Below are 27,866 nucleotides of genomic sequence, written 5' to 3'. Positions count from 1 at the left end.
AAAGTCTCTCAAATAAGGGTTTTAAAATATTTTTACATCTCTTCAAAATATAATCAAAATTAGTTTACAATATTCTTAACTCTGTAACACACTATGAATTATTATTTGAACACTTAATTTGACATATTTTTCAATTTTTTCATTAATAATGTGATTTTCATTAATAATAAGAGAGATGAAAATGAATGTTACAAATGGAATTCATTACGCCATTTCGTAATATGGCACAATTTGGTTCAAAATGTTAGATGAGATCCGTACAAACCAACCTTTTTCAGGGTAGACTACACATGTTATAGGCAATCCTAGAAAAAGATGTTGAAATTATATAGAACAGGGAGCAATCAGAATGTGCTTTTCCATGATCAGAGCTTCCCATTAAATTTTTGGAGCCATATCAGTGTGTTCAGTCAACAAACATTAGAGCTATCTATGTGTCACTGCAATATGGGCGTTTTCACAGATAAACTGAGTAAATAAGTTAGGGAGTCATTGCTTGAAGATAAGAGGTGTAGTCGGGGAAAAGACAGCAGAAAATCCGGCTGGTATTTGAATAACAAGTAAGAAATAATATTATAAATAGTAGGATTTTTTTAACAAATACATAAAGCCAAATATCTAAGAACTTTACTCTAAAAGATGGATAAATTGCACATTAGTATCAGCAGTAAGCATTCCATGTCTCTGCATACAATCCACGGAATTTTATCTGTTCTCCCTGTCATCATCAATTAACATACACCTTATTTACTTTTCTCAATAATTCTCAAAAAATGAACAGTAAAATTGATATAAAATTTTGAAGGAAGAATCGAAAAATTGGATAAAATATATCAGATATATTTTTGCAAGTGTTGCTTCATAAATGTCAGTAGTCACCCATGGCCATCCTTAAACCTCTTGTCATTGACTGCCCAATCAGCAAATGAAATGAATCATAACTTTGGTCTCAACCACATTCCTAAATCCTCTCCACATTCCTCTCTCCATACATCAGTGCACTGTTTGATGTCCAGATAGCTATCTATATATGACTATATCGATACCTGAAATTTTGATCAAAATGTCAAAGTTTTGTGATAAAACTGTGAAATGTGGAAAAATGCTAGAAGAAATCATGAGGCTGCACAAAAGTTGACAGAATCGAGACAGTATTCACATAAAACCTTGTCCAACTACGTCATTGTCCTGTTTGGGATAAATATGGTAAGACTTCATCTGAGAAAAATCATCAAGTTACATAAAAATTAAAAGTGTAGAAGCTAAAACTGACATCTCTTCTTTATTTCAGTCTAAACATATCAAGACCAATCTCATTATTTTTATACTTCTTGGGATTATTGATACATTTATTTATGGAGCTCTTCAAGTAAGTGCATTTCACTATTGAAAAGGTATTTTTTAAATTATTACCAAATAGCAATATTTTATAAATTATCATTATTTTATGAAATGCACATAATTTATTAAGGAAAAATAGCTGTCATATTGAGTAACAGAAACTTTTCACTTTCAATAATTTCTGTATTTAAACTTCATTCACTGGTAATAATCCATATTCTTTGAAATGAATGCATTCCCAGATCCAGAAATCACTATTATCCCAACAGGCAAGCTCATATATATGAATTAATCATAATTACTGCGTAATCTCAATTGAACAACCTTCAGCTGTACGACTCTCTAGGCTGTACAATGACAGTGGATTCCCCAACGCACATACATACATTTCTATAAGAAGAACCTTCAGTAATATGACTATCCCAGAGGTACAACTTAAAAAGCCTAACCTTGCTAATATAGTTGCTAAAATGTAAATTTATCTTATGTGTAATATTTCTAAACCTGCCGCGTGAACGGCGGTGAAATTTACAACAATTTCCATGAGAAAAAATTCCCCTGGACCGGGAATCGAACCACGGACCTTTGGCTTTCCGGGCCACTGCGCAAACCACTACGCTATCCAGGTTCTTTAATTCTCTTGTATTCTTAAACGGAAAGCCAAAGGTCCGTGGTTCGATTCCCGGTCCAGGGGAATTTTTTCTCATGGCAATTGTTGTATAAATTTATCTTAGTTGAACAACAATGCTAATCTAATGTCAGATATGTCACACATCCTCAAGAGAAGGTGAACTGTCACAAGACTAACATCAAATCAAATTTCTTCATTCAATGATTATTTTTAAAAGCCTATCCTAAAGTTGAATTTCATCAAATAGTTTTACTTTATCATGATCAAAATTTACTTATGTAAAGTAGATTACATTGATTTTGTCGAAAAGCATAAGATAAGGTATATTTTCTGCAGTTTTGTCAAAGAAAAGCACTTATGTTTCTTTTATTAATATTTATTTTTATGAGTATAGGATGTCTTCTATTTTTTTATTCAGTGGATTTATATCTTAACATCTGAAAATGGAATAATATTCTTTATCTCTTCAGTTTATCTCGAAATTAAGAATGATGGGCTTCCTAAAGCAACTTTCACAACAACTTGTCACTTTTACGACATTTTTTTTATTTGGATCTGGAGCATCCTACAGCTGAGGTACCAGTGCATGGCAGAAGTGCACACATATGCATATATATTCAATGTTTTCTGAATTAAGATTGAAAACGTTTCATTGTCAATTTTCAGACTTCAATCTTAACTCACAGACAAGTTAATATTGATTCCTTTACACTCACCAGCAGGCTCCACTCTACATGCTCTCTATTCTGCATACACTCCACATGCTCATGACTTAGAAACCTGTTTTTCCAAAAATTATTTGAATTTCTCTAATCATTTCAGGAAAATATAGCCTTCCGTTTAGAGAATGATACCCTTTATCCAGAAATCACTATAGTAATGGATATGAGTGATGGAGCAAAAATAGTGAGTATTTTGACTTAACTTGAAATGAATTTGGATAGTCAATATTTCCAGATAGCCTTTCCAGATTCCTTTCAATATTTCATAGTGCAGACCCAGCTAGCACATTATAAGTCGTTGAGATAAGGGGAAAGGAAGAAATTAGGAAGGCGCTTATCAAGTAAGCTTGTTATGGGTTTCTTACGGCCAGGCCGACAAACATCCAGTCGAGTAATGACAAAACGGATGCCAAACTTTCAGCACTTCTGTAGATACTGTTTTTATCCCATCATTTCAGAGTATTCATTAAGGCATTTATGTATAAGAATAATGTCTTTATTCTTGGCGCTTCAATACCATAAGGAGAAATAACATCATATGGCCATAATTTAAAAATCATTCACATTTTTTAAATGATGACGAAACGACAGTCATAAGTAAAACACATAATTTCACAAGAATAGCGAGGTAGAATAATATAAAAATGCCAAAAGGAATCTCTAATAGATATATGGCATTCATCGGGTTATCAGACCAGAAATTAAAATTCATGAATGTTAGATTGTGTGGACCTTGAATAATTTCAGTTTTTTTCATTTACCGACCAGCTAAGTTTTTCTACATTTTTAATTTTCCGCAGATTCCCAAATCTTTAAGATATATGTAAAATTTGCATTTACAATTTACTTTTAGTCTTGATGACAACTAATACATTTTCTTCATTACTTTTCAGAATGGTATGGATCAGCACATAGTAGAAACAGTGAAAAGGTGGTTAAAATACACCATATTTGAAGGAGATTCTGTGGCCGTGGCTCAAATTGGGTAATTACTGTTATACATACATAGTTTACTCATATAGGTATAGAAGATTCTGATTAATGGGACCACTCTAGTCACCCAGTCAAGAAAGAAAATGCAGCCATGATATGGCCAAACTTTTGCTTACCTGTGTCAGTCATGGCAATGGCTCAATACATGAAAGCCCTATTATGGCCTCGTTCTCGTTAGCCACGATCCCTGTACCAGCCTAAGCTCTGCTGGAGTGAGACCACACTAGTACAGTTGCTCCAACGTCAGCTGTAATGATCACATGCATGAACATCAAAATATGCTTTTTGGAATACAGCAGACTACCAATTATCTGGCTGCGGTTTATCCGAGTTGTGGATTATCCATGCATCATTTTCACTCTCGCTCAATTTTTTCCCCGATCTATAAGAAAAAAATAAAATCGGACGCAAAATCATTGGAATTAATGCGAGGACACACCATTATTAATTCCATTAAAATCCCCTTCGTAAAACGGAAGCGACCGCACGCTAGCTGCATTCACAGGAGCACCGTGTCCCTGTTTTCCAAGCCTCACAGTGCACGACCACCCACCGTGATCACGGATACACGTCCCGCAGCAGTTGCAAACTGGGCAACTTGTGCGAGACACAACTAGGTGGTGTGGTGCCTGGAAGTGTTGTTTCCGACGTCGAGCAGTGGTTTTGAAGCATTCCTGCAAACCACTTTTCTGTATCCTTGATCACACAGCCATGGATGCGTGGTTTCCGAAACCAGGCCTTACATGGAGCATTAATACCATGCTATCGCTGCTAAAAAGATCACAAACTAACAAAGATACCTCTCAATGAGTCCTGGAAGCACTCTAAAATAACAGAATAACGTCATAAATAATAATATATTGTTTGTTATAAGTAAATTATGAAAACTACAAGACATTTATGAGAATATTTGGATTATCCGTGTATTTCGATTATTCGTGCCGTCTCTCCCCATCATTAGTCCGAATAATCAGGAGTGTACTGCACACATATAAGTACAGAAAATTAACAGAAATATCATTATTATGTTACAATATTTTCACTATAATCACATACGAGGAACAATGAGCTTAAAATTCCTTTCATTTATTCACTGATATTTTGGCAACTTCTGGCCAGACATCTTCCAGTTCTACTGCTACAGATACCACTGATACAATATTACATGAGGCATGAGTTAGACTAGAGATCAAGTGCTTTGAACAGCAGTAAATGAAAAGAGAGTGGAGTTATGAAGCTATTTAATTCTTTTTGCACAGTTCAAAAGTGCTAGTTTAAATTAAAATGTTCACAAAAAATGGAATAAGATAGCTCTACAAGCATATTTTTCACAAGTTTTTGCAGTAGAAAATACAAATCTTACAAAAGTCTAATGGAAATATCTTTTTGTTAGCAAACTTTGTCCAACTGAACCCTTGTTATGAAAATTTACATCATTAGAATCAGTCATATGTACTCAAGGACGGATTCAGAATTTTTTAGGAGAGGGGGGGGCACCAGGATCCGACAGGCAAACAATCTTCACATATTTGGAATAAAAAACCACATGCAACAATTACTCTATGAAATGTACTCTTACTTTTAATATAAAAGTTATTAATACGTAAATATTTATAAATTTATATTAAAATATAATATTTATTAATATTTTTTTTTTATCTCATCAATTTTTAAGCATCTGGGGGGCTCGTCCTCCCTGGCCTAAATCCGCCTATGTATATATACTTATGGGTTAAAATGACATTACCGCGGTTACTATAATATTAATGTGCAGTTAAATCCATAAATCCTTCCATTATAACTAGAAATATTATTTGTACCAGTTTATATTATTTTTATTTGTATTATTTTTAGAGAGGCTGTAGCCACACTACATATATGATATTTTAAGTTTGGCGTAGGGACCTAACCAACTTACTTGGGACATGGATAGAACAACATTATAGAATGAGCCCGAGTTCTCCCAATCATATATGACATGAAACTATTGGCCATCTATTGGTGATACATATTCACCAACTACACTCCATAATGATGCGAATCTTTAAACATGGTTCGTACAAACTTTCTATTCAGCATGGTGTCATGGTGCCAGAATGCACCGTACTGCTGGTCCGGCACTGGCTAACAAAAGACATAATAGTCAAATTATATTTTTATCAATTATTTGACACAAAATTTCTAATGTACACATCTATAACCAAAACAAAAAATTGTAATAAAATGTAAATAATAACTTGTGTAAAAAAAACACGCAGAGTAATATGTATTTCACTTCCAAAAAAAAGTTTAGTGAAGTGCATTCCGGCACTGCTAATTTTGCCATTACCTCACTGTTTCCATTTTCAATTTCACTTACTTTTCTTGGCTTGCAAGACCACATTAATACATATACATTATCCATTTTCCTTTTGTTGTATCAACAGCAAAGCAGTCATGCATATGGATTTTATAGAAAAATGCCGCAAAGTGTCCCGTGAAATAAAGTCAAGTAGCACCAAGTAGTAAAAGGTAGTGAGAATGATAGAAAAAATACACTTAAAAGGCAAATACTTAAATCCCACAAAGTGCAATTGGGCCCTATCAGTTTCAATCAACTGGTATCTAATTTCAATTTCAGCAAAAAATTTTAAATATTTATCATGAAGAAATTCAATCAATGATTTTTTTTCAATTTCCAGGGCTTCTAATTTCATTCACCTACCTATGATGACTGTGGGAGAGATGACCCAACGAAGTGCTCTAGCATCAAGAATCAAGCCTATTGTTCACGGTGAAAGCAACCCAATGAAAGGCATCCATCTAGCTGAAAAGGTTTAATTGTAGTCGAGTTTCACCTCACTTAGTCAGTAATTCTCATAATCTTTGTTGTTTACATTTCCTTCCTAGAAATGACCAAAATAGGGTTGGAAAATTTGAACAGAAAAAAGTAATATTAATAGTAATGATCAAATTATGTTCTTAAGCTTTCCCTGCACACTGCGTCATTAAAGGCTATTCACATTTCACATTGTGTAAGCTCAATGAACTTTCTTCTTAGAACTTGTCTTAGGACTGTAAACTTTTTCAGTCTCACGTGACAATGCATCCTCAGGTAAGTGGCATATTGAAGGGGGAGTCCGATCCCTTCCCCACCCTACCCCACCCCCTTCCCAAAATATAAAAACAAACATATGTACTTTGCTTCATAAAAGAAAACACAATATTTTAAAAATCATGAATTTACAAAAGATTTCTTAGAAAAATGAGGTTTTTTTGATAATGAAAAGTATTAAAATAGTTTAAAACCCTCTACCCTGTTTTTAAAAAATTTCCCCCTGATTTTTGACCCTCCCGAAACGAAATTCTGGCAACGTCACAGCCTCGGAGATAATGGTTTGATGGTGGAAATGGCCAGTATTTACACAGTATCAAGTCCATCATGAGTTGTACAGCAGGTTTCCATCTTTCCTTGGCCAGCTGAATACTCCCCTGCACCACTTTCTAAGCACTACTGAATCAGGGTCCTTCCAAACTTTATCCTTCATTTTCAGTTTGATTTTTTTTATTTCCCTGACTTTCTATCAATGTCACCACACTCTTTTAGATGGAATTGGTAGAAATATGCAGGAAGACATATTGTGAAATAAAGTCAAGCAGTAGAAGTAGCAGAAAAAAGTCATGTAGTGCAAATTTGCCACCGCCAGTTGCGGTGCAGCTGCAGCCATGGAAGGGCAACGAAACGTCCACCTCATTGCTTGAATCCAGCAATACTTCTCGCATTCAACCCTGATTTTCTTCTTTATTCCGCATGTATGGAGTTTTTCCCTGACCATGACCTAACTTCCCTGAAATTTATTCGACTTAACCTACCAACCCTGATTGAGCAAATTTTGTTTGGTCTTCTATTCAATTGTTATTAGATCTATTCCATAATTATTAATTTCTAGGTCTTATATTCTAGTCTATTAGATATTGAATTTTAAATCATAATTTGCTTTTTTATTTTAATATCATCATTACAGGAATTTCAGAAGGAAGGTGGTCTAATTATTTCATTAAGCTATAAAGATTGGGAAGAAGTGTACATCGGAGCAAATGAAAGAAGAACACTGCTTAATGTATGGCAAAAAAAATTGAAAATTGTCCACATTGTTCTCCAGTGAGTACCTTTTCATACTAGATTAGAAAACAAATAAAAGTTTAGTATTGTCCAGAAGCAGTAGCACAGCAATGCCTCAGATGCTAATTAAAGTGATTACTGAACCTGGTTAACTTAATTACTTATCTAAAAGTTTTTTCATATGAAGTAGAAAGTTTACATGCCAAAAATTAATTACATATAATGCTGAAAAATAAATTACTTAGAGGTATATTTCAATCCAGCTGCAATGACAGTGGTGAAATTTGCATTAACTTGCAAGGAATAAAATTCGTTTGGACCAGAAATCACATTTGCCACTTTTCTACCATTGGAACTATCAAGATGTAGAGTGGAGTTTAGCTGGCTAAAGAAGATATGGTGGTATATGCTCCCACATTAAAAAAGCTATGTTCTAATTTGTAGGGTGAGGCACATAGGGGTCTACATGCCTTGTGTCCCTTTCGTAGAGATCCACGCACTAGTATATAAATGACAGACCCTAGAGACATCTGCTGACAATGAGATATACCTACATAGACTAAATGAGTGCCAAATCTCAAGCTCTCCCCCAGTCAACAACTCCCAAGATCCATATTTTCAATGTGGCAGAAAGTGCAAAGAGAAGGGGTTGAAAGTGTGTTATGCCGGCTGCCTTCCAATTGAGAGGACGAGAAAAGTCCTTTGATTGTGTCCTCGCAATTGGTCCTAACAATCCTGATTGTGTCCTAACAATCGTATTACGTAGACCATAAATGAAAAGCTTCTAAAGAAAATATCAAGTTACAGGAGAGTGATATAATCGTGTTTCACCCTTCCCTCTTTCTCCCCCACTGACCTTTTTCTGACTACCTGCTTCAAAGTTCCCCATTTCTGGAGGTCAACTGCTGCATGAGTACCGTGGGATAGTTACACTAGCGCATTTCCCAAGATCCGCTATCCCCCTCCATTCAGCACTAGCCCCCCCTCTGAGGCTTTCCACTTCTCTGAAATAAATAAAAAGGTCCCAGCTCGTGCAGGGATCATATTACGAAGACCTTAGCTTCAAAAAAAATATCAAGTTACACAAGAACAATAGAAATTTCTAACGTTAAAGTGTTTTGCGCCCCCCCTTTTCTCACCCACTGACCTTTTTCAGCCTACCTGCTTCAAAGTTCCCAGTTTCAGGAGGTCAACTGCTGCATGAATCACCTATTAGCCCAAAAGGTGTCTAACAATGACTTTCGGCAATTGATATTACACCTTTATTGGATTGAAATATTAATAATGTGCGCGTAATATAAAAAAGAAGAAGCGACGCATTTCTGACTTTATTTAAGCATTTTACGCGAGGAAATAAATGTCAGAATACGACGGAGACTTAGCATTCTGGCAAAACTCGATATGTGCAGCAGAGCTTCTCGGAAGTTGATGCAGTATTTTTTTCCGAAAACATATATCAAGTTACAATTTATGAGTTGTGCTATAAATCTCTATTGTTACAGGCACAGACAAAGTGATATTTTCTCAGGATATTTGGTTTCTCCCTGATAGCAATTCGAATTCATTTTCTTATCTCCTGAGAACTTCCAAAGATGGAATGAAAATAATTGAAGAAAATCCGGTGGAGAAGCGCGTGTATTTTGCAAAACGCCTCAGATTGTCCACTAGCACAGTGACAGCAGGAGTGGGTGTAAAGTGAGCTACCTGTTGAACATAAGAAGTTGGATGAAGCCGAGTATCAGATGGGTGCGCCGCTGAAATGGCATTTGGTAGATAAGAATGCATATATCAGACAGAAATTCATCGTAGCAGTGTAAATGCCGAGACGGCATGCAATCATTTTTCACGAGGTGGTGAGTCCCCTTAGAATATTTGAAAGAGATGTTAGTTTAATCAACTATACATATGCCCAAATGTTTCGATAAAATTAAAATATTCCATTAATCAGCCAAATTCCTGTTCGAATCCTTTAAAGGAAATCAAAATTACTCCCCAAAATCTTGTGTTTCCTGCTGCATAGGCAACCGAGTCAAACATTCCCGCATTCATCGTTTAGGTATTCGAGGTATTCGAAATTCGAGGTATACGAATATTCGAGCAATGATTTAATATTCGAATTCGATAATCGAGTTCGAGAAATCTGCTATTCGACCCATCTCTAGAATTCATCCTTTAGCTGTGGGAGCGTCAAAATTTTGATTCCACTGAGTGCGGGACAGGAGCAGGGAAGATATTTTTCCATCGACCCCATAGTGGGCCTTCATAATCCAGGACTCCCCACCCTACCCCCTGCCGACAGACCACGAATATAATATGTCCTTGGTAATTACTCAGGGACGGAAGACCCACCACCGATAGTATAAGAAAGAGAGACCAATGCATTCAAATAAGTTTCCCCGGCTAATGGACAACAGCAAGATAAATTCCAAGGAAATACAAAGACTCGTTAAAATTTTTTCCATCATGAATGAGCGGTGGAGAGCAGGGAGCTCTCTCTCTCAGGAAGGGATAATTCAGGTAGCGCTCCCCGCGGTGAGGGTACGCAGTCCTTGAAAGACGCCTTCGTGCTCTCTGCCACTAGGTAAGGCCAAGTTCAAGCAACCGCGGAAAGGACAGCAATAAAATCTTAAGGAAAGGCTACCATTGGTAAGAAAATCTGGTCAAATGTTGAAAAACGTTTTCCCCACACTCACCATGCAGACCGTTTAAAAACGTTCCCGCAGCCTCAGGGATAACCATAGACTAGCCAGCTGTATACCTTTCCAGAGTCACCAGGAAAAGCACATTGAAAAGCAAAAATTCCATGAAAGAAAAATCAATTGCTTTGATTGAAAGCCAACAAAACTCTACCGATCAACAAGATGCCTTGATTGCTCAAGTGGTGTTTACATTTGGTGTACATTTGGGAGTTGCACAGTGTATCACTTTGGAGAGTTTTCATTTGTATTTTTGGAGTGAACTCCTCATTTTGCATAAACACTGGGTAAATATTGCAAAAATTAAATTGGTTTGCCATAATGCAGTCAACCATAGCATTTTACAATAATGGTACATATATCCTGGTGTTTGGGACAATGCAGTATCATAAAGGCCTGTTTACACGGTACATTAACCCGTACGAGTTAATGTCTGAATGCAAGAATGAACACGAAAATGTAACCACTTGACTTGCACTTGCATGCACATAAAATAGAGACTGCTCTAATTTGGTTCATGCATTCGTACCTGTTCCGTTCCGGTTCACAAAAAGCATTCATGCAAACAGACATTAACTCATACGTGTTAATGCATTGTGTAAACAGGCCTTAAGTTACAAAATTTAAAAGCCAGTCCTGTCCAAATCTTCAAATAAAGACAATAGTGACAAGTAGACCCACTTATACCTCAAATAACTCCTTTATCTAAAGACTGGTCCATCAGCTGCAGCTTGGTGGATGCACTTGGAAGCTTTAAGCTCAGCTGCAAGAAAATTTTCCAATAAAGATAAATACATAATTTCTGCATCAAATGATAATTTGGCTAAAGAGGCTTGGTTCTTTAAATTTACGTAGTTATTGCAGAGAAAACTCACCTGCTTCCTACAAAAATCTCACTATCGCATATTATATCCATTTGAAATATTTGCAGAAAAGATGCCTGTCATCATGGATACTGTGATTTGAAAGCTCATGGTCAATATCTGCAAGTCAGTGAGGATTCTCTAAGTATTCAGCATGAAATTCGTATCATCAGTATTGATACAGCCTTAGAGGAAGTGATAGCTACCTTCTTTTCTACCTGGAGTCATAGTAATGTGTCTACCACAACGGCAAGTACCAAAAATTGCATAGTATGGATAAAACTTAATTCAGACAAGACTTAAAAAGATCCAACCAACTTTGACTTTAAATGCACCTATCTATGTAAGTTCATTCACCTGAAAATTAAAGAAAGAATTAAAGTTGGATGATAAAAAATTGAAACCAGTTTATTGAACTCATACCTGAGACAGAATGTTTACACGTACGTCTGTATTTCTTTCAGATATTACAGAAAGAATTACTAATTGACTACAAAGCAGAAGAGGGAACCAGTATCCCCATTACTGTTTCTTCCAGTGATCAATTTAGAAGATTAGAAATATCAGTACATTTCCTATTTGGATTGCACGGGTGTCAACTCAGACATAACTTTCCACAGTGCAATGACGAAAAGAAGGGAAGAGACGAAGAACTGAACACTTTATGGATCTCATATCCGTGCAATGTGGTATGTTTTGCTCTACATGCTTGCTTTCAAATTTCCCATTCAGCCAGGTCCCCCCTCCCCGAAATGCAGAAAATCAACATGTTGTGTACCGACGTATGTATTTTCATGCCGGGGAACGACATATGTACCTGGGTGTCAATTTGGGAGAACTGCTTTAGGTTTAAACATGGTTAAAAAGCTATTGTTCAAAATATAACTTGACCCAATTTAACATAACAATATGTCTGTCCATAATAGGTAACGAGCAGCAACTGATAACATGTAAGTTAGTTAGCTCTAAGTTAGTATGCACTCATATTTAATTAATAAAATTAAGGACTTCCATGAATATATGGCCATTGATTCATCTAGTGAGAAACACATCCCACTGATGCATTAAAATCATGCATATAGAAATGGATATATCTTGGTTTGCCCTTTGTGCACTACTGCACCATCATCCAATTGTTATGAAATGTGGAAAATACATACACAAACGTAGTTTTTCTCCAGTACCTTTCTTTGGGATAAAAGACTATGATTTTTTAAAGGTATGGTTGGAGATACATATATGAAGCATATAATTTTTCCGTAAATTTGCTTTTACAACTCGTATTTTCCTTAAAATAATTTTTTTTAGCTGGAAAACTAACATTTTACATTAATATCAATGACAAAATATTTCCTTGACAACCAGCCTTGATAATAGTAGATAGTGATGGTGACTATGATTAGTAATGGCGATATGAGTTCAGATGTCACGGTATTTTTAGTTGGTTTGCATTGAGAGTTTGAGTGAAAGTTAATGCAAGTATTACCGTATTTCTCCAAATATAGTCCCCCTCTGAATATGGTCCCCCCCCCCTAATTTTGAGGCTTCCGTTTCGGGAAAAGTTTAAAAAATGCCTTTGAATATAGCCCCCCCTTTACTTTTGCCATAGGCATTTTTGGAAAAAAGGGGAACTATATTCAGACATGTACGGTACTTTTTCAATATTTACTGATTTTTACAAATACACTGGGGCAAAAAATATAAGATGGGTAGTAGAATATGGCATCAGGAGAGTTTTGATACTTATTAGATAAAAATGATCAGAATGCTCTAAAAATAAAACATAATATACTACATGCATATTAATTTTTTTCTTCCAACAGAATAGCACAAAAAATTTATACATTAAATGCCCAAACAGCATTGAGGAACAATATACCCCATATGCTTTCGTAAGGGTGGCTGAGACATTTGAAGCAAATGTAAATATGCAAAATTTAAAGTTCAGCTGCTTCGCCTGCCAGGATAAAAATGCTGAAGGACTGAGTAGCAATACATTGGAACACAAAAATAGTAAGTCAAAAAAACACTTGAATTAGGCACTCATTGTTTCTTCATTAAAAGTAGAAAGAGTGAATTAATAATTCTTTCCTGTAATTTATAGTAAATAAGAACCTTGCTTTTCATTGGGCTTGACTTACGATGGACTTGGCATATGATCTGTGCTAATTTTGCACCCCATTTTATAAATTTAAAATTTTTCCGATTTCGTTTCCACTTGCACAAAAAGTCATCAATTAAGTAATTCTACACCTCCTTAGCTCATGACACTCATTTTTTGCCAAAGTAACATTATACGTGCTGATGCTCCTGATTGAACTGATTTCTTGCGTGGAAATAATGCTGATTCTACAAGCGATGGAATTTGCTAAATAACTGGTCCTTCAGAACAACTATGTACCATTTTAAGGCAAGTGTCTTCTGTATTGCACTAATGAATTCAACATAATTGGAAAATTAATGGTGGGTAAAAGACTTATTGGTTACAATTTTTGGCCAAACAGTCATAGGAAGCAACAGTGGGAGGAGAGACCAACAGTAAAAATTATTCTGATGCATTAGATATAAACATGCTGCTGTCTTAAGTGTAGTACACACCCGAGGGGTACCACATACAATGACAATAATGAGAAGTGGAGCACACCAATAAGTAACGGAAACGAGGGGGCGTCAATTAAGCATACAAGGCTTTAGAGGGAAAATTAAGTTAAATCTCGTTCAATCTCACACGGAGAAGAGGGCAAACTCAGTAAATATCTACTGATATTTTTCAGTGAGACACTTGCACAGGTTCTATTAAGTATTTCAATGTTTTATCATTGAATTTTCTAAGTTTGGGTCTAGACTAAGCTCTCAACAATCGTTAAAAAAATGCATAAGGAAAATATTTTTTTGCAATAAATGCATCATAATCAAGCCCAGATTAATGTCTTTACACCCCTAATATAGTTCCTAACTTAGCATTTTATTTTTCAATTTTTCTCACTATGATTCTAGACTAAGCTCTCAATAAATGTAAAAAAATGCTGAAACAAATTAAATTTTTTGCGATAAATGCAACATAATCAAGCCCATTTTAATGTCTTTACACACCTAATATAGCTCCTAACTTAGCATTTTATTGTTCAATTTTTCTCACTATGATTCTAGACTAAGCTCTCAATAAATGTAAAAAAAATGCTGAAACAAATTAAATTTTTTGCTATAAATGCCACATAATTAAGCCCAGATTTATGTATTTACACTCCTAGCATAGTTTCTACCTTAGTATTTTATTGTTCATTAATAAACGTTAAAAAAATGCATAACCTTCTGTCAGGAAAGCGAATAATATTTGAATTGCAGAGTTCAGGCGCCACGTGCCTGACAGGCACAGATATGAAAAAACATTATTAACTCTTAGCATGGCTCAGTAGTACACCTTTAAAGTTTAAAGCACCATTATTAGTGTAAATGGACACTTGGTAACAAACTAACATAGTTCCTAACAAGATTGTGGGGTCTCAAATTTTGCGTAAACCCCATGGACACCCCCCAAAAAAGTCAACCCTCAACTTGGGAGGCAGTCAAGGGAAAGAAAATGCCTTGCATGTGACAATTTCACATGCACGTGACTCAATCAGGGGTGAGCTCTACTTACACCTGCACAAACTAACCTTCAGGCTGAATGACTAAGTAAATGATGGTTAATGAGACAGATTTTTTCTTGACCTAGAAAACAACTTACAAAACAAATGCCTCACTGGAAAAAGTTTGCAAAAATCATTTAGAAAGAGTGTGCATTCCTTAAATTTCTGCAATCTCAATCAAAGAAGAAAAAAAAATTCATTAGCTGTTCGCTACAAAATGTAGACGATCAGCATGCCATTTAGACAGTAATATTCACTGTTCAGTAATCAGCTATCTCTTCACATGTTACTTTTGCTGATCAGTGAGAATGTCTACAGTCAGTTATCACTAGGCAAAATGTGAGTAAAGCAATGTAAAATAGGGGAGTTTCACAGCCTATTAGGTAGAGTAGGTATTTTGCAAATGAGCTGGGTAGAATTATATAAGTAACCTTTGGAAAACATGCTTATGGCTTAAAGTCTCTGATTTTGAGATCAATACTCACTTATCCAATCAAATTAATCCTATATTTGGGTAGAAGCACCCTTTACAAAATTAACTTAAGAGTACATGAAACTAAAATCCAAATTGAATTCCTACTCTTTCACAGGTTTGTGTGAAAAGGGAGACAACCACTTGAGCTGGAATACCAATGGACCACATCCAGTAATAATCATGTCACAGATAAAAGAAAATAATGAGTCATTAGAAAATGTCACAATTATGTAAGTAAGGTGTAATTTTAGGCATGAAAAGTACATTTGCTCACAGAAATTTAATCTTGGAACATGATATCAAATATATACATAATGATGTACCTACACCTATACGAGTCCTTTCACTATGAAATTGATTCCAAGCCTATCACTTAATATTCGATACACGTGGATATTCAATTCATATTTCAGCACACATCTTTTACACTCATTTAAATCAATGTATTTCAATGTCTAAAAAATAATTACATCCGGTAATTGCTTCCTTTTGATTAACTATATGTATACAAATTCCAATTGAAAATTGAAAAATCCCTGTTATTTCACATAACTTTTTGAAATACATATTCTTCTCACATAACATGTACTCATAAAACAAATTCTCATTAATGCCTTCTAATCCATCTCCAACATTCTAAACTACCTCCTCTATACAACCATGATTTTGTACTTATCAGGTTTGGAAAAAAGAAAAAAATCATCCAGAACAACATGTGAACAAATAGAAGAAAATATAATGCAAAAATTTAATTGCTAAAGTGACTTATCACACCCCTAAATACAATAAATTAGGCATGAAAAAATTAGCCTGTACACCATACTGTATAAGCACGTGTAAGAGATGCATGCCTACGTTGAGCATCAAAGCTAAAGAAAAAAATTTTGCTGCTTTTTTTTATCCTGTCTCGCGGTGTTGCAGACGTATACCTGGACTTTTGACAGTTATTAAGATTTCCTCTTTCAATACAAAACATTTCCGTGGCATTTATTCAGCTAAATTTGCACAATATGTATGGCGCTCGGAGATATGTAGGTATTCACTTGTAGTCTTAACCTTATGATGCTTACTAGGGATGGTCAGATCGGATACCTCGGATCCAAATGTCCACGGATAATGCCCTTCGCCTTATACTCCGGATCCAAATTCGTTGAAGAAATTGAATCCAAAATTTTTAATCAATTCTTTCATGAGTGCAACGTCCCATAAGAGGGAGTAGAAAGAGTTCCGATCCTCTCTTCGCACATGCCATTGCGGTACAATGCATGTCCTACTCACAAACAATTTTTTTCAAAAGCTCTCATCGGAGTGTTGCAATAGAATTGCAACTGTGGAAAATTTTAAGGTAAAACACGACAGGCACATAGCATGAACCTTCCCAAGAGATTGAACGACAACCGGGGGAATCTCAGCACCATAGGATAATAACCACATCGTAGATTTCACGGAACCACACTTGGCCCTCCATCAGCCAATGCCTCTGACGTTTTTTTTCCTTCCCAAGACCCCATAGACCATAAATCACTTGCCTCAAAGGAAAAAATCAAGTTACAAGGGAACAATGGAAACGTGTTTCATCCCAGCCCCATCTCACCAAATGATCTTTTTCGGTCAACCAGGTTCATTTCTCCCAGTTTCTGGAGGCCAAATGTTAGGTGAGTCACCAACTGAGCTCGAAGATATCTCGATAGCTTTCAGCAATTGTATGAATCGCACGAAGTTCAAAAAAGAATGGGACCTAACGCAACACATATCTGACAGCTTTTAAGTTTTATAAGCTCTAATTTATTGGCCCAAAGATTTATAGTCACAACAAGGCTACTAATATTCAACAAAGCCCACATAGGACCATTTCATAGCATGAGCGCATTCAAACAAGACGAGACGGACTAGAAACTTTAGGCAACGCAAACTGCATATATCACATTGCTACCCCTTAGCCCCTTTGCCTTGAAGGCTATGATGTCACATGCAGGATCGGACGTGTTTCTTCTCTTATTCCTTCACTTGTAGCCTCGTTGCTTGAAAGACAAGAGGGAGCGTGCTCCTTCCCCTCGACCTCTCCTTCTGCGCTCTTCACTTTCCGATTTCTTCTATTCACCATTTAGTCCAACAATGTACATATTTGTTCGAATTTTTTAAATCGCAGGTTTTGACGCCAATATAATTTTCAGTTGCAATAATCCTCATAATAGCGTCTGAAAATGATTTTTGAAAAATAAGGTCCTTAGCATAATGGAAATTACTCGGCAAGACAGATTTTGACTATTAACCAAGTATTGTCCTTCAAAACTACGCGTTTCTCTACGTTTGATACGCGATTACTATTTGCAGTATTAATGCTGCGGGATGCCCACTCGTGGTAGTAAATTTAGCGTGCCCTTTGGAGCGAAAAACCCCGCACAATCTTTTTCATGTTCACCTCTGAGGTACCGACGTGACGGCGCGATGCTTACCAGTAAGAAAAGCAAACAGGAGCATTTTAAAAATACGTCACTGAGGGAGAAACTCCCCTGCCCTCCGCTTGTTTTTGACCTAGGGTTTCAGATGAGCGACTCACGCTGAAAACCAAGACCACTCAGTTCCCCTTAGACTTGCGACCGGTGAAGGTGAGGGGGGAAGATAAGAAGTTTGTGTATGAGACGCACCCCCATTTTCGGCGGAAATTTCTGGGAAAAAAGGCACACATGCCCATACGGTATTTGGATGCAACAGGTTATGATTTGGTATTATATGTGTTGTAGTTGTTATTCGCATTATATGGAGTATCAAATGAAAATTTCAAGAAATTCTATGATTAACTCAACATTATTAAATATAAATAGTTTTAAAGTAAATATATTATATAAATAGTGCAAAAGCCTTTTTACTGCTACACCCCTATAATAGAAATAAATCAAACATTATAGGATTACAGCGGAAGATATCAGTTATCAAAGGAATACTTCCAAGCACCAGAGAGAGGTCATAAAACTCCACGATGGAGGATGGGGAGCTGATGGCGTAAACAGAGATAGCATATACTCTGGATACTTTTACCCAACTGGAGATTTTTACAATCATTGCCGGAATAACTCAACACCATGTAACATTTCCCTTGAGTGCTCTGTAATTGGCTATGGACTCCAACATGAAAAATTCCAAATGCAGATCAGAGGACCACCATTCCAGGTGAGTGACTCACAGATTCCTTGAAAAGAGTTCCCCTTCACACAAAGGCTTCATTCACCAATTTTATTTAGCCCTCTAAAAATCTCCCTAAAACCATTTGCTTATATTTTTACACAATACTTACTTGTTTTAAGACATGTAAACAGTAGTTTTATGCAAATACCTTAAAACAGAGATACCGTATTTGTCTGAATATAGTCCCCCCTTTTTTTCCAAAAATGCCCATGGTTAAAGTAAAGGGGGGACTATATTCAAACCCATTTTTTGATTTTTTTTCCTGAAACTCAAGCCTCAAAATTACGGGGGGGGGGGGGGGGGGGGACTATATTCGGAGAAATACGGTATTTATGTCATGTATGGGTGGTTACCTAATCAACCACTGTTCATTCCATGCAACTGCTCTCTGATCTTAAGGACATGTGTAGCGAGAATGAACAGACAAAAAAAATTGTAACGGTTGGGATCAAGGTGATTGCTCAAGCAATCAGTGAGCTATAAAGGGTTAATTGCAGAGAGTAATACATTTTTAAAATTAGAGGACCCATATTTTTCTGTTTTCCCCATCATCGTCAACTTCTACAGCTATTTATGATAAAAAAATTTCCTCCCAATTAACCTATCAGAGATAAGCTGATGGCATGATAAACTCATACATAGTATGTGGTTCACTAATTTTTAGTTACACTCTTCAGCATTGTACTGCAATCTTATGACGATCATTGTAGTTTACACTCTTCTGAGCACCAACTTTACTCAATGAAAGTTTCTCTCCAAATGAGTAAATGAACCAGAACTTTAATGACATCACCGTCATAGGAAAAGTGGGCGCCAACTTTTGAGTTTCTTATACTTTAAACGTGTGAAAATACGAACAAATGGGCCTTTCTTTTCGTCATTACCAATCTTTCCCACTCATCAGATGAATTCTGTTTATGAATTTCAATTTTGTGTCTGAGAACACAACCACTCTTGGAGATTGAAATTCTATCAATTTCAAGAGAACAAAAGAGTTAATTTTTGCCATATCACTCAAGTCAGTATAATTCTGTCATAAAAAAAATGGCAGAAAGTAATTCATAATAAAAATTGGAGCATTTTTTTCTATATTGCCTCTCTACTAATTTAAAATGGAGCTAACATTATTGAAGATTCAATCCTTTTAGATAACCTAGATGATTCAAATTATCTACTCGGAGCATTTTTCTACAAATAAAGGAACTCAACCAAATCATCCGTGGGAGTGAAGTGCTATAAGAGTTGGATAGTAGATACCCAAATATGCATTTACATACCGTATTTGATGGCATATAAACACACTTTTTTTCCTAAATTTGGTCTCAAAAAAGTTACCTGCATCTTATATGCGAAGGACACAGGTTAACTTTCAATACTGAATGCTATTTACAGCCTGGATAAAGGTCTAGTCACACAAAACTTTTTCTACATCTGACATGCCTAATTATTTCACCAGGTTCAACTAAATTTTTGCCAACAAAAATATAACTCAAAAGAGAGAACTGGGATGGTTTCCTTCCGACACTGCACTGTTCTAGTCAAAAAAATAAAACTAGCAGCGCTTGAACGAGAGACGACACATTATTCCAAGAAGGTGATACTAGCGATGATGGATACAGTGGTGATGACGATATTCTCGTTTTCGATGCTGATGATAGTGAAAAGGATTTTTACGGTTTTGAAAGTGATTTAAGTCTCATTTAATGATAGGCAATGTTTTCCTTGAATCTGTGTTTTTTGTTGTTTTTGATTTATTTTGTATTATGTCTGATTGCTTGCTGTTCACTTATTTATTCATTATTGAAATCTACATATTATGCTCAAAATAGCTTCCCATTCGTTAAATTTTCCTAAATAAAAATATATTTGGTAATTGCATTCACTGTTTGTTTGGCTTTTATGAAAAGTGAGAACTAAAAGAAACCACATTTTAAGTTATTGTGGTACTGTGCTGTCGCGCGGACTATTGAAACTTTTTTCCTTGAATGTGGCCTTCTAAATAAGGGTGCGTCTTATATGCCGTCAAATACGGTACTTCATTCTCTAATTTCAAAAATCATAAATTTTGAGACATAAATAATTGATGTCTACATTAATAAAAATTGCAGTTTCAGAAATTCGATGAGGCATATCCTCCTGATAAAATAAGAGATCTGAAAGGAAAACAGGAAGGAACCTCTTCTAATTTATACATAACCTGGACGGCACCAGGAAGATCTCTTGAGAAAGGAAAAGGTATTATGTACTATCATTAATATTAGTACTTCTAACTACTTTCTTGTAGAGCGAAAAAGTTTCTACTTGTCACCCTGATCTGAAAGAAAAAAATTAGAAATCTGACCATTATTCACATAGTACGTGTACGAAAGGTTGCAGCAAATGTTTGTGTCTTTTATGCAAATTTAAATTTTAAGCATTAGCATAAAAAAACATGCCTTGAATTATATAGGACATTCTATTTCTCCAATAAATTGTCCCAGAGTCATGATTTTATTTTTAAGTTAAAACTTCATGTAAACTTTGCTTATAATGATAAAATGCCCTTTCCTATTATTATTATGCTATATTCAAAGATTTAAAAATGGTGAATTTCATTTCCTCAAATACTCCACTCTGGCATTATAGCAAACTTTTATTTTACACTCGAAACACATCTACCTAAATTTTCCAAAACTAATAATTTAGAAAAAATTCATTGATGGATTTTTATTTAATATTTAAGCATTTTCATTTTTCTCCCATGCGTCCTGGCTCCCCCATTACAAATAAAAATGATAGGTGTATGTTATAAGTCAATGGATGTGGTAACAGCCCCAGATCATAGTAACATGACCTATTGCTTTAATGATAAAGAATAAATACCACCAACATTTGCTACCTTAATTATTCATAACATGCATTTGAATAGCCATTCACAAGAACCGAACTGAACTTTAGGATAAGGCAACCAGCTCATACGACTTAATTATCAAGTTTACTCGTGTCATAATGGTTACATGAGAAATAAATCAAGCATGCAAAATTATATGTTATTTAATCAAATATCAATTTAAAGATCACAATGAGTGATCCTGGAGTGAGATGTACTTTTTTTCTTTCAGTGATCACATCATAAATAAGTCTTATAAAGATGAGATATTATTTTAAGAAATGTCAATTTAAAGATCCTAATAAATGATATCAATGTAAAAAGTAATTTTCTTAAGTCTAGATATAATCCACTTAGCTTGGTGAGAAGTTAAATTTTTTCCAACGATAGGAATCGCGCTTTTGTTAATTTTTATTTTCTTCAAGCTATATTTCATAAAAATTTTGGTTGCAATATGCTTATAAGACTATGATATGACATTAAAATATATTAAGTATTTTATCTTCACACAGTTGCATAAGTGTCAATATACGAGAGGAAAGAGAGACTCTAGTGTGAGGTCCCTCACTCGTTACTCCAGTGCCAGACCTAAGATTCCCATCATTCAAGTATTCCTTTCACAAGTAGAAAAGCAAATGTGTGCATCTGATGATGCAAAGTTCACTCCATGTCTCTCCCCTCTCCCCCTCCCACCAACAGTATCTGGGCTTGAGTGGCGGGCACCCTTGAGCCCTGCCCTCTCACTGGTAAAAATATTTGTAGTTAACCAATATAAAAGCTAAGTTAAGCATTTAACATAAAAGATGACAAAAATGGTGTGCCACTAGAAAATAACTAATGAAAATTCCAAATATTGTGACATTGTAGACCTGAAAAAAAATCTAAACCTAAACGTAAAATTTTGGATTCATTGATTCGTGAATAATGATTTCAATTATTTCCAGTTTCAGAATATGTATTCCAGATTAAAAATAATTGCACAGACAACTCATCGATCACAAATGGATACTTGGAGGATGAAATATCTGAACATAGAGACATCATAACCCTTCACTTTAATTTATCTTCCTCACCAAGGAACCCAACAAGTTATACATTGGATTTAAAGGACATTATGAACAAAATGGGCGAATCGTCACAACCTAAAGTATGTTATGTCATTGAAGCAAAAGGAGAATCTCAAATGAAAACACAGTCTAACTGTGTATGTACCATGTTTAAATATGACGTTAACACTTCATATGTGACATACGTCATCCTCATTTCATTATCTGTGCTGGCAATTTGCTTAAGCATTTGCATTTGGTATTGGAGGAGAAGAAGAATCAGAAAATATTATGCCGTAAATGGAAATGGAGTAGAAATACCTCTGAATGTCCACCCAACTCAAGAAGATTTTCCTGCTCTGGAGAATAAATCCTGAAATTTCACTTTATATGCAACCTTTCCATTGACTATCGATGCGAGGGTCTAGTTTTTGAATTTTGTCTCCCGTACAGCCTCCTTATTTCTGACCTATTACATTGGAATAACTATGTTTAGTAAATTTAAAATGAATAAAAATGAAAAAAATACATACAATGAAAGAATAATGAATTTGAGCAATGAACAGTTGATTTTCATTTATTGACAAAAATTGATGGCAGAGTTATCTACAAAATTATTAATATCAAAGCAAGCTTGCCATGGATATTTTCTATTCAGATAGTATATTCACTGACATTTTACTAAAATTACAGATATTTAAGTTACCACTTTTAATAATTTGTACCATGTCAAGGTTCAAACTGTTTGCATTTAACACAAATGGTGGACTTTAGTAAAAAAAAACTTAAATTAAAATACAGATGATGCAAATTTTATACAATTTCCAGAAATTTTAATGACCGTTACTGAACACCATCGTAGTAACTTAACAGATAATACTGTATCACAGGCACATTAATGGATAGGAAAGAAAACTTGTAATGCACATATCACTCCGAAAAATACTCATATTCTTAAAAACTTAATGAATAAATGATGACAACAATTGAACCAATGTCTCACAATCAGAATAAAACAGTGAGATTGTGACTACATAACTATTTTAAATCACAAGCCTTGATCCCAATCACTAAAGTCGTTGGGACTTTATCAGCCTTACTAATACAATGAAAGGTAACCTTTAAGTCTTTCCACTACACACACAAATTCCATCACAGATTTACCTGTAGATTAGTTTCTTTGTCATCGACGAGCATGTTTTTCATCTCACAACAGATTTTTTGTCATAGCTGACGCATGAAATTTGCAATTGGTGTTAAGGGTACAATGTGGGATCCAACATTTGCTCAACAACAGAAATCATCACTTTCAATCACTTTCAGTCAAAATGGATGTTATTAGGACCAATCAACCCTTCATTTCATTGTTTCTTTAAGTATCTACAACATTATTAGTAAGAGCTCTTACTAAGACCACTGGACGTTTGGAAAAGTCCATTTTACTAACTTTCTTATTATACATTAGCACAAAGGGCCCAGATTTAATAATATCCACCTGGAATCGGTACACTTAGATGTAAAGCGAAGGTAATTCATGTAAAAATTGTTCACTTCTTCCTAAAGATGAAAAACCATTTGCCATCCTTGAGCTGAAGTTAAACTGCCCAGACTTTCAATTTAGGCAATGACTCTATTTGCATCCTGGGATAAACAGAGCTAGTTTACGTATGGAGAAGAACAACTTTTATTCTGAAGGGATGGAGACAACTTTCACGAGATTTATCACTGGCATGGTTATCAAATGTAGGCACCGCAATACATTTTAATAATTCATGTGATTGTTAAGGAGAATTAAGACATTTAATTTTGAAAGTAACTGGTATAAAAATTCCAAATGCAGCTTTAAAGAAATTTGCTGTAGTTCCGATATCAGGATTCCCACATGCACATCCAAAATTTAAAAATATTCAGTGTAATCATTTAAACTAGAAAAAAAGAGCAGCCTGCATTTATCATGCTTTCAATAACACACAACCAAAAGGCTAAAAAGAGGAACCAGAGTAGAAGGTGTAGCTTGCATTTCTTTCAAAAGAAACAACAAATGACAAATCTAATGCTACATAATGCTTGGATTAGCTGATGAAAGTCTTACACATGGAAATAGGTAATTACTAGCATGAAATTTGCCCCTTGCAATGGTAGAATCACTCAGACTCTCTCAAACTCATTCTGCCTGCTTGACGTAAGGAATAATATGAGGCATTGAAATTCTCTTTGCCTCCGAAAAAAACAAGCAAATATCAAAATGTAAAAAAGGACAGAGATCTTGGTAAGGTGAGCGCTTACTATGGCATTCTGTTACGGCACTATTGCTCTTCCAGCAAGATTAAGACCTTTAAGATCTAATTAATATCATCACCGAGACAAAATTTAGATTTAAACTACTATAAAAGGACAGCCACTCAAATGCTTCATAGCATGCAGTGAATTTTTTAAATTAATGAGAGCACAGATGACAATAAGAGAGTGTTAACGTGTTTAAACAGGTTGAATATTATTTTTTATTGGAAAAGCATTGATTTTCATTGAATATTGAAAAATATTAAATGATAATCTCATTAGATGAATAAATTAAGTAATATTTATAGAGCAGATATGTATACTGAAATCTATACGGACATCTCAAACTTTCCTGTTTCGATGCTGCAATGAATAAGTTCTCAAAAGTTTGGGTACAACACTATTGAAAATATGTAACTGAATTTAAGGGACACATTAGTTGAAATTTTGAAATTGGCATAAATTTGAAACAAGGGTTTCTTTTCATCCAATAACATAATAAATTTAGCCTTTTAAATTAAATTGCACGTACATCAATGCCATTTCAGGAGTTAAGGGGAAAGAAAATGATGATCTAGTAAATAATAGCTAAATATGTACCAGCAAAACAAAAAATAGATGAATTTACTAAGTCAATTCAGTAAGTAACTCCAAAAATTGTATTCACTATTCACTTATAGAAATCAGAAAATTTATGCAGAAAAAATACATGTTCCAAGCAAAGAAATAGCAATTCTTAGCACTGAATAGTTATTAAAAGACCACTGTACACATTTTTATACCAATAATCCTTTGGTATGTGCGTTATTAATGTAAGTATGCATGTAGACACCATAGTATTGGTTTTCACATTATTTTCAGGAAACCAGAGATTCACCTGAAACCCTGAGTTCAGAAACTTTTAACACTTTCCAGACTTATCTGTATCTAATCAGTGTTGCTGGTTATATAACTTTGTTGATATAAGTCACTTATCACTTACAAAACTGAAAAAAATAATGTCATACAAAAAAAATCATGCAAACTGCATTAAACATTTTCACTTCAGCAACGTACACTTTAATATTTCACCAGGAAATAATTTTCAACTTCCCATCAAGTTTTCAAACATCTATCAGACCAAGGCATGGCAGTTATAAAGTCAGTACAAAGAAATGGATAACTACTCATTCAACAAATCAGACACCCAACTCTACATCATCAACAAAATAGTAATTACGAAACAACTGTGACTAATGTATATTTTCATGCACTGCTTCACTTGCCAAAATATTTCTGAGTATTTCAAAGTGTACACTGCACAAGGTATATCCATAAAAAGACTTAAAAGTCTAAATAACAGCTCACACAGCTATTAAACCTTTCAAAAGTAGAGTGGATTGAGCATGTGAATGGAGAAGAATATTTTAAACCCATTTGCACAATAAACAGTGAGCAGTCAGCTCTGCCATTCACACCGGGTGCATCTAAAAAAAAATTACTCTTACTTAAGAGATGAGTTAAAAACCTCTTAACAGTATTGCTAGCTGTGAGAAACATGATACAAGGCACTCGATCACTTACACCCTTTGCCTCTCGCAAAGTTTCTTTCCATTGCACGCCTTCATATTTCTCCGCACAAACTAATTAGAGAATACAACAATGTTAGATAGCTTGCTTGGGCACCAAACTCCTAATATATATTCACACTCTTCCTGTGCCCAGAATTCCTTCCTGGAATCTTTACAAGGCAATGCACCCCCCCCCCTCCTATCACTCACTTCATAATGTTACTTTATAAGTCAACGTTGAGTGTTTCAACTTTTATAAAAAGTTATTTAGCCAAAAGTAGGGATGGGTTGGTTCAGTTCTTCAGTTCTCAGTTCAAACAGATTTCAGCTTAGGACCAAAATTCGGAATAGAATCAAAATAGGAATTGGTGCAGAAATAATCAGTGACCCACGCAGTTAGAAAAGTTTTCCACAACATAATTTGCATATATGTACCTTTAATAGAGTAATGTTTCGGATTAATCCACTTTTGATACATTTTGATGAAGTATTTTAGACATATTTCATAATTCCCCATCAAAATGCATTGATAGCTTCTGAAAATTAGGCAATTACAATGAAATACTAGATTAATTACAGGAATTGAGAACCGATGAAATGAACCAAACTCTAAGAACCGACAAAAGAATGAAACCAACCCATCCTTAGCCAAAAGCTTTGATTACAGAGATGCAACACATAATCTACTATACCAATAGTATAAAATATACACATTAAACTCACCACTAACTAAGCATCAGAGTGAATTCAATTAGAGGGTCATTGTTGAGGAAAACATCAAAAGGGAGGCATATGATGACTATCCTACAAAGTATCACCTGGTGTAATCTTCTCCATACACCTGTAAGTGTATGCCAGCAATATCGATGGAAAATTACTAATTAAAAGGTTAGGCTAGAGGAGGAAAATATTAGGAGACTTGGAAGGGAAAATTTTTCACTCCCACATCCACTGATAAACCTATTTAAATCACAGTCTGTTTGGTTTCATATTCACTTCACTTCCCCTTCGACCAAGATCACACGGAAAACACTGACACAGCCTCATATCTGCCAGCACACCATACTCTTCTTCATCATCACACTCTTCTTCTCCACTGCTTGATGCAGAGCGTCCTATCTTTGTACCTCGAACTCGCTCGATAACAGGCAGGATCACCAGGAGCAAGCCAGACACGGCAATGAAAAAACCAGCCAGGTAGAATGAGATGTCGTAGCTCCCTGAGATGTCATACAGCCATCCTACAGAGATAGAAGAAACAGCCAGTAGACTCACCCCCTCAATGCCCATCACTTTCAGGAAGCAAATCTGAATTAAGAGCTTACATTGTTCAATGAAATGACGAACATAAAATTATCCCCTTCTTTCATGACAGTTTTAAAAGATGCATTCTTTTCTTTATGCCCTTTCTCTTATGCCATTACCACCAGCTTTCTCATTACACCTCCCCAACAGATTACTCAACGATCCTTCAATTGCAACA

General features: G+C 35.2%; 2 protein-coding genes across 6 annotated transcripts in view; one reads left to right on the top strand and one right to left on the bottom strand.

Annotated features, from left to right (window-relative positions):
- The first annotated feature begins 281 nt into the window (after positions 1-281).
- LOC124168234 lies at positions 282-23,321 on the top strand. 3 transcript variants are annotated; one of them, XM_046546377.1, is made up of 14 exons: positions 282-560; positions 998-1,206; positions 1,292-1,369; positions 2,795-2,878; positions 3,588-3,679; positions 6,369-6,501; positions 7,692-7,828; positions 11,417-11,597; positions 11,813-12,037; positions 13,172-13,361; positions 15,568-15,682; positions 18,362-18,623; positions 20,747-20,873; positions 22,452-23,321. In XM_046546377.1, the coding sequence occupies exons 2-14, from the start codon at positions 1,093-1,095 to the stop codon at positions 22,928-22,930; spliced, it is 2,217 nt and encodes a 738-aa protein (XP_046402333.1). In that variant the 5' UTR covers positions 282-560; positions 998-1,092; the 3' UTR covers positions 22,931-23,321. The 3 variants fall into 3 exon arrangements, with proteins under 3 accessions (XP_046402333.1, XP_046402339.1, XP_046402345.1); XM_046546383.1 differs by lacking the exon at positions 282-560 and having other exon boundaries at positions 875-1,206; XM_046546389.1 differs by lacking the exons at positions 282-560; positions 998-1,206; positions 1,292-1,369 and adding an exon at positions 2,429-2,548.
- LOC124168217 overlaps positions 23,115-27,866 on the bottom strand; it is a 171,015-nt gene continuing 166,263 nt past the window's right edge. For all 3 annotated transcript variants that reach the window (XM_046546351.1, XM_046546360.1, XM_046546367.1), the window contains one exon: positions 23,115-27,624. In XM_046546351.1, coding sequence (XP_046402307.1) covers positions 27,353-27,624 — 272 coding nt within the window. In that variant the 3' untranslated portion in view covers positions 23,115-27,352. The remainder of the gene's footprint in view (positions 27,625-27,866) is intronic.

The sequence above is a fragment of the Ischnura elegans genome, chromosome 1, assembly GCF_921293095.1.
Source record: "Ischnura elegans chromosome 1, ioIscEleg1.1, whole genome shotgun sequence".
In the NCBI taxonomy this organism is placed as follows: domain Eukaryota; kingdom Metazoa; phylum Arthropoda; class Insecta; order Odonata; family Coenagrionidae; genus Ischnura; species Ischnura elegans.
Note: the sequence above shows the minus strand (reverse complement) of the source record. Positions and strands in the feature narration are given on the sequence as shown.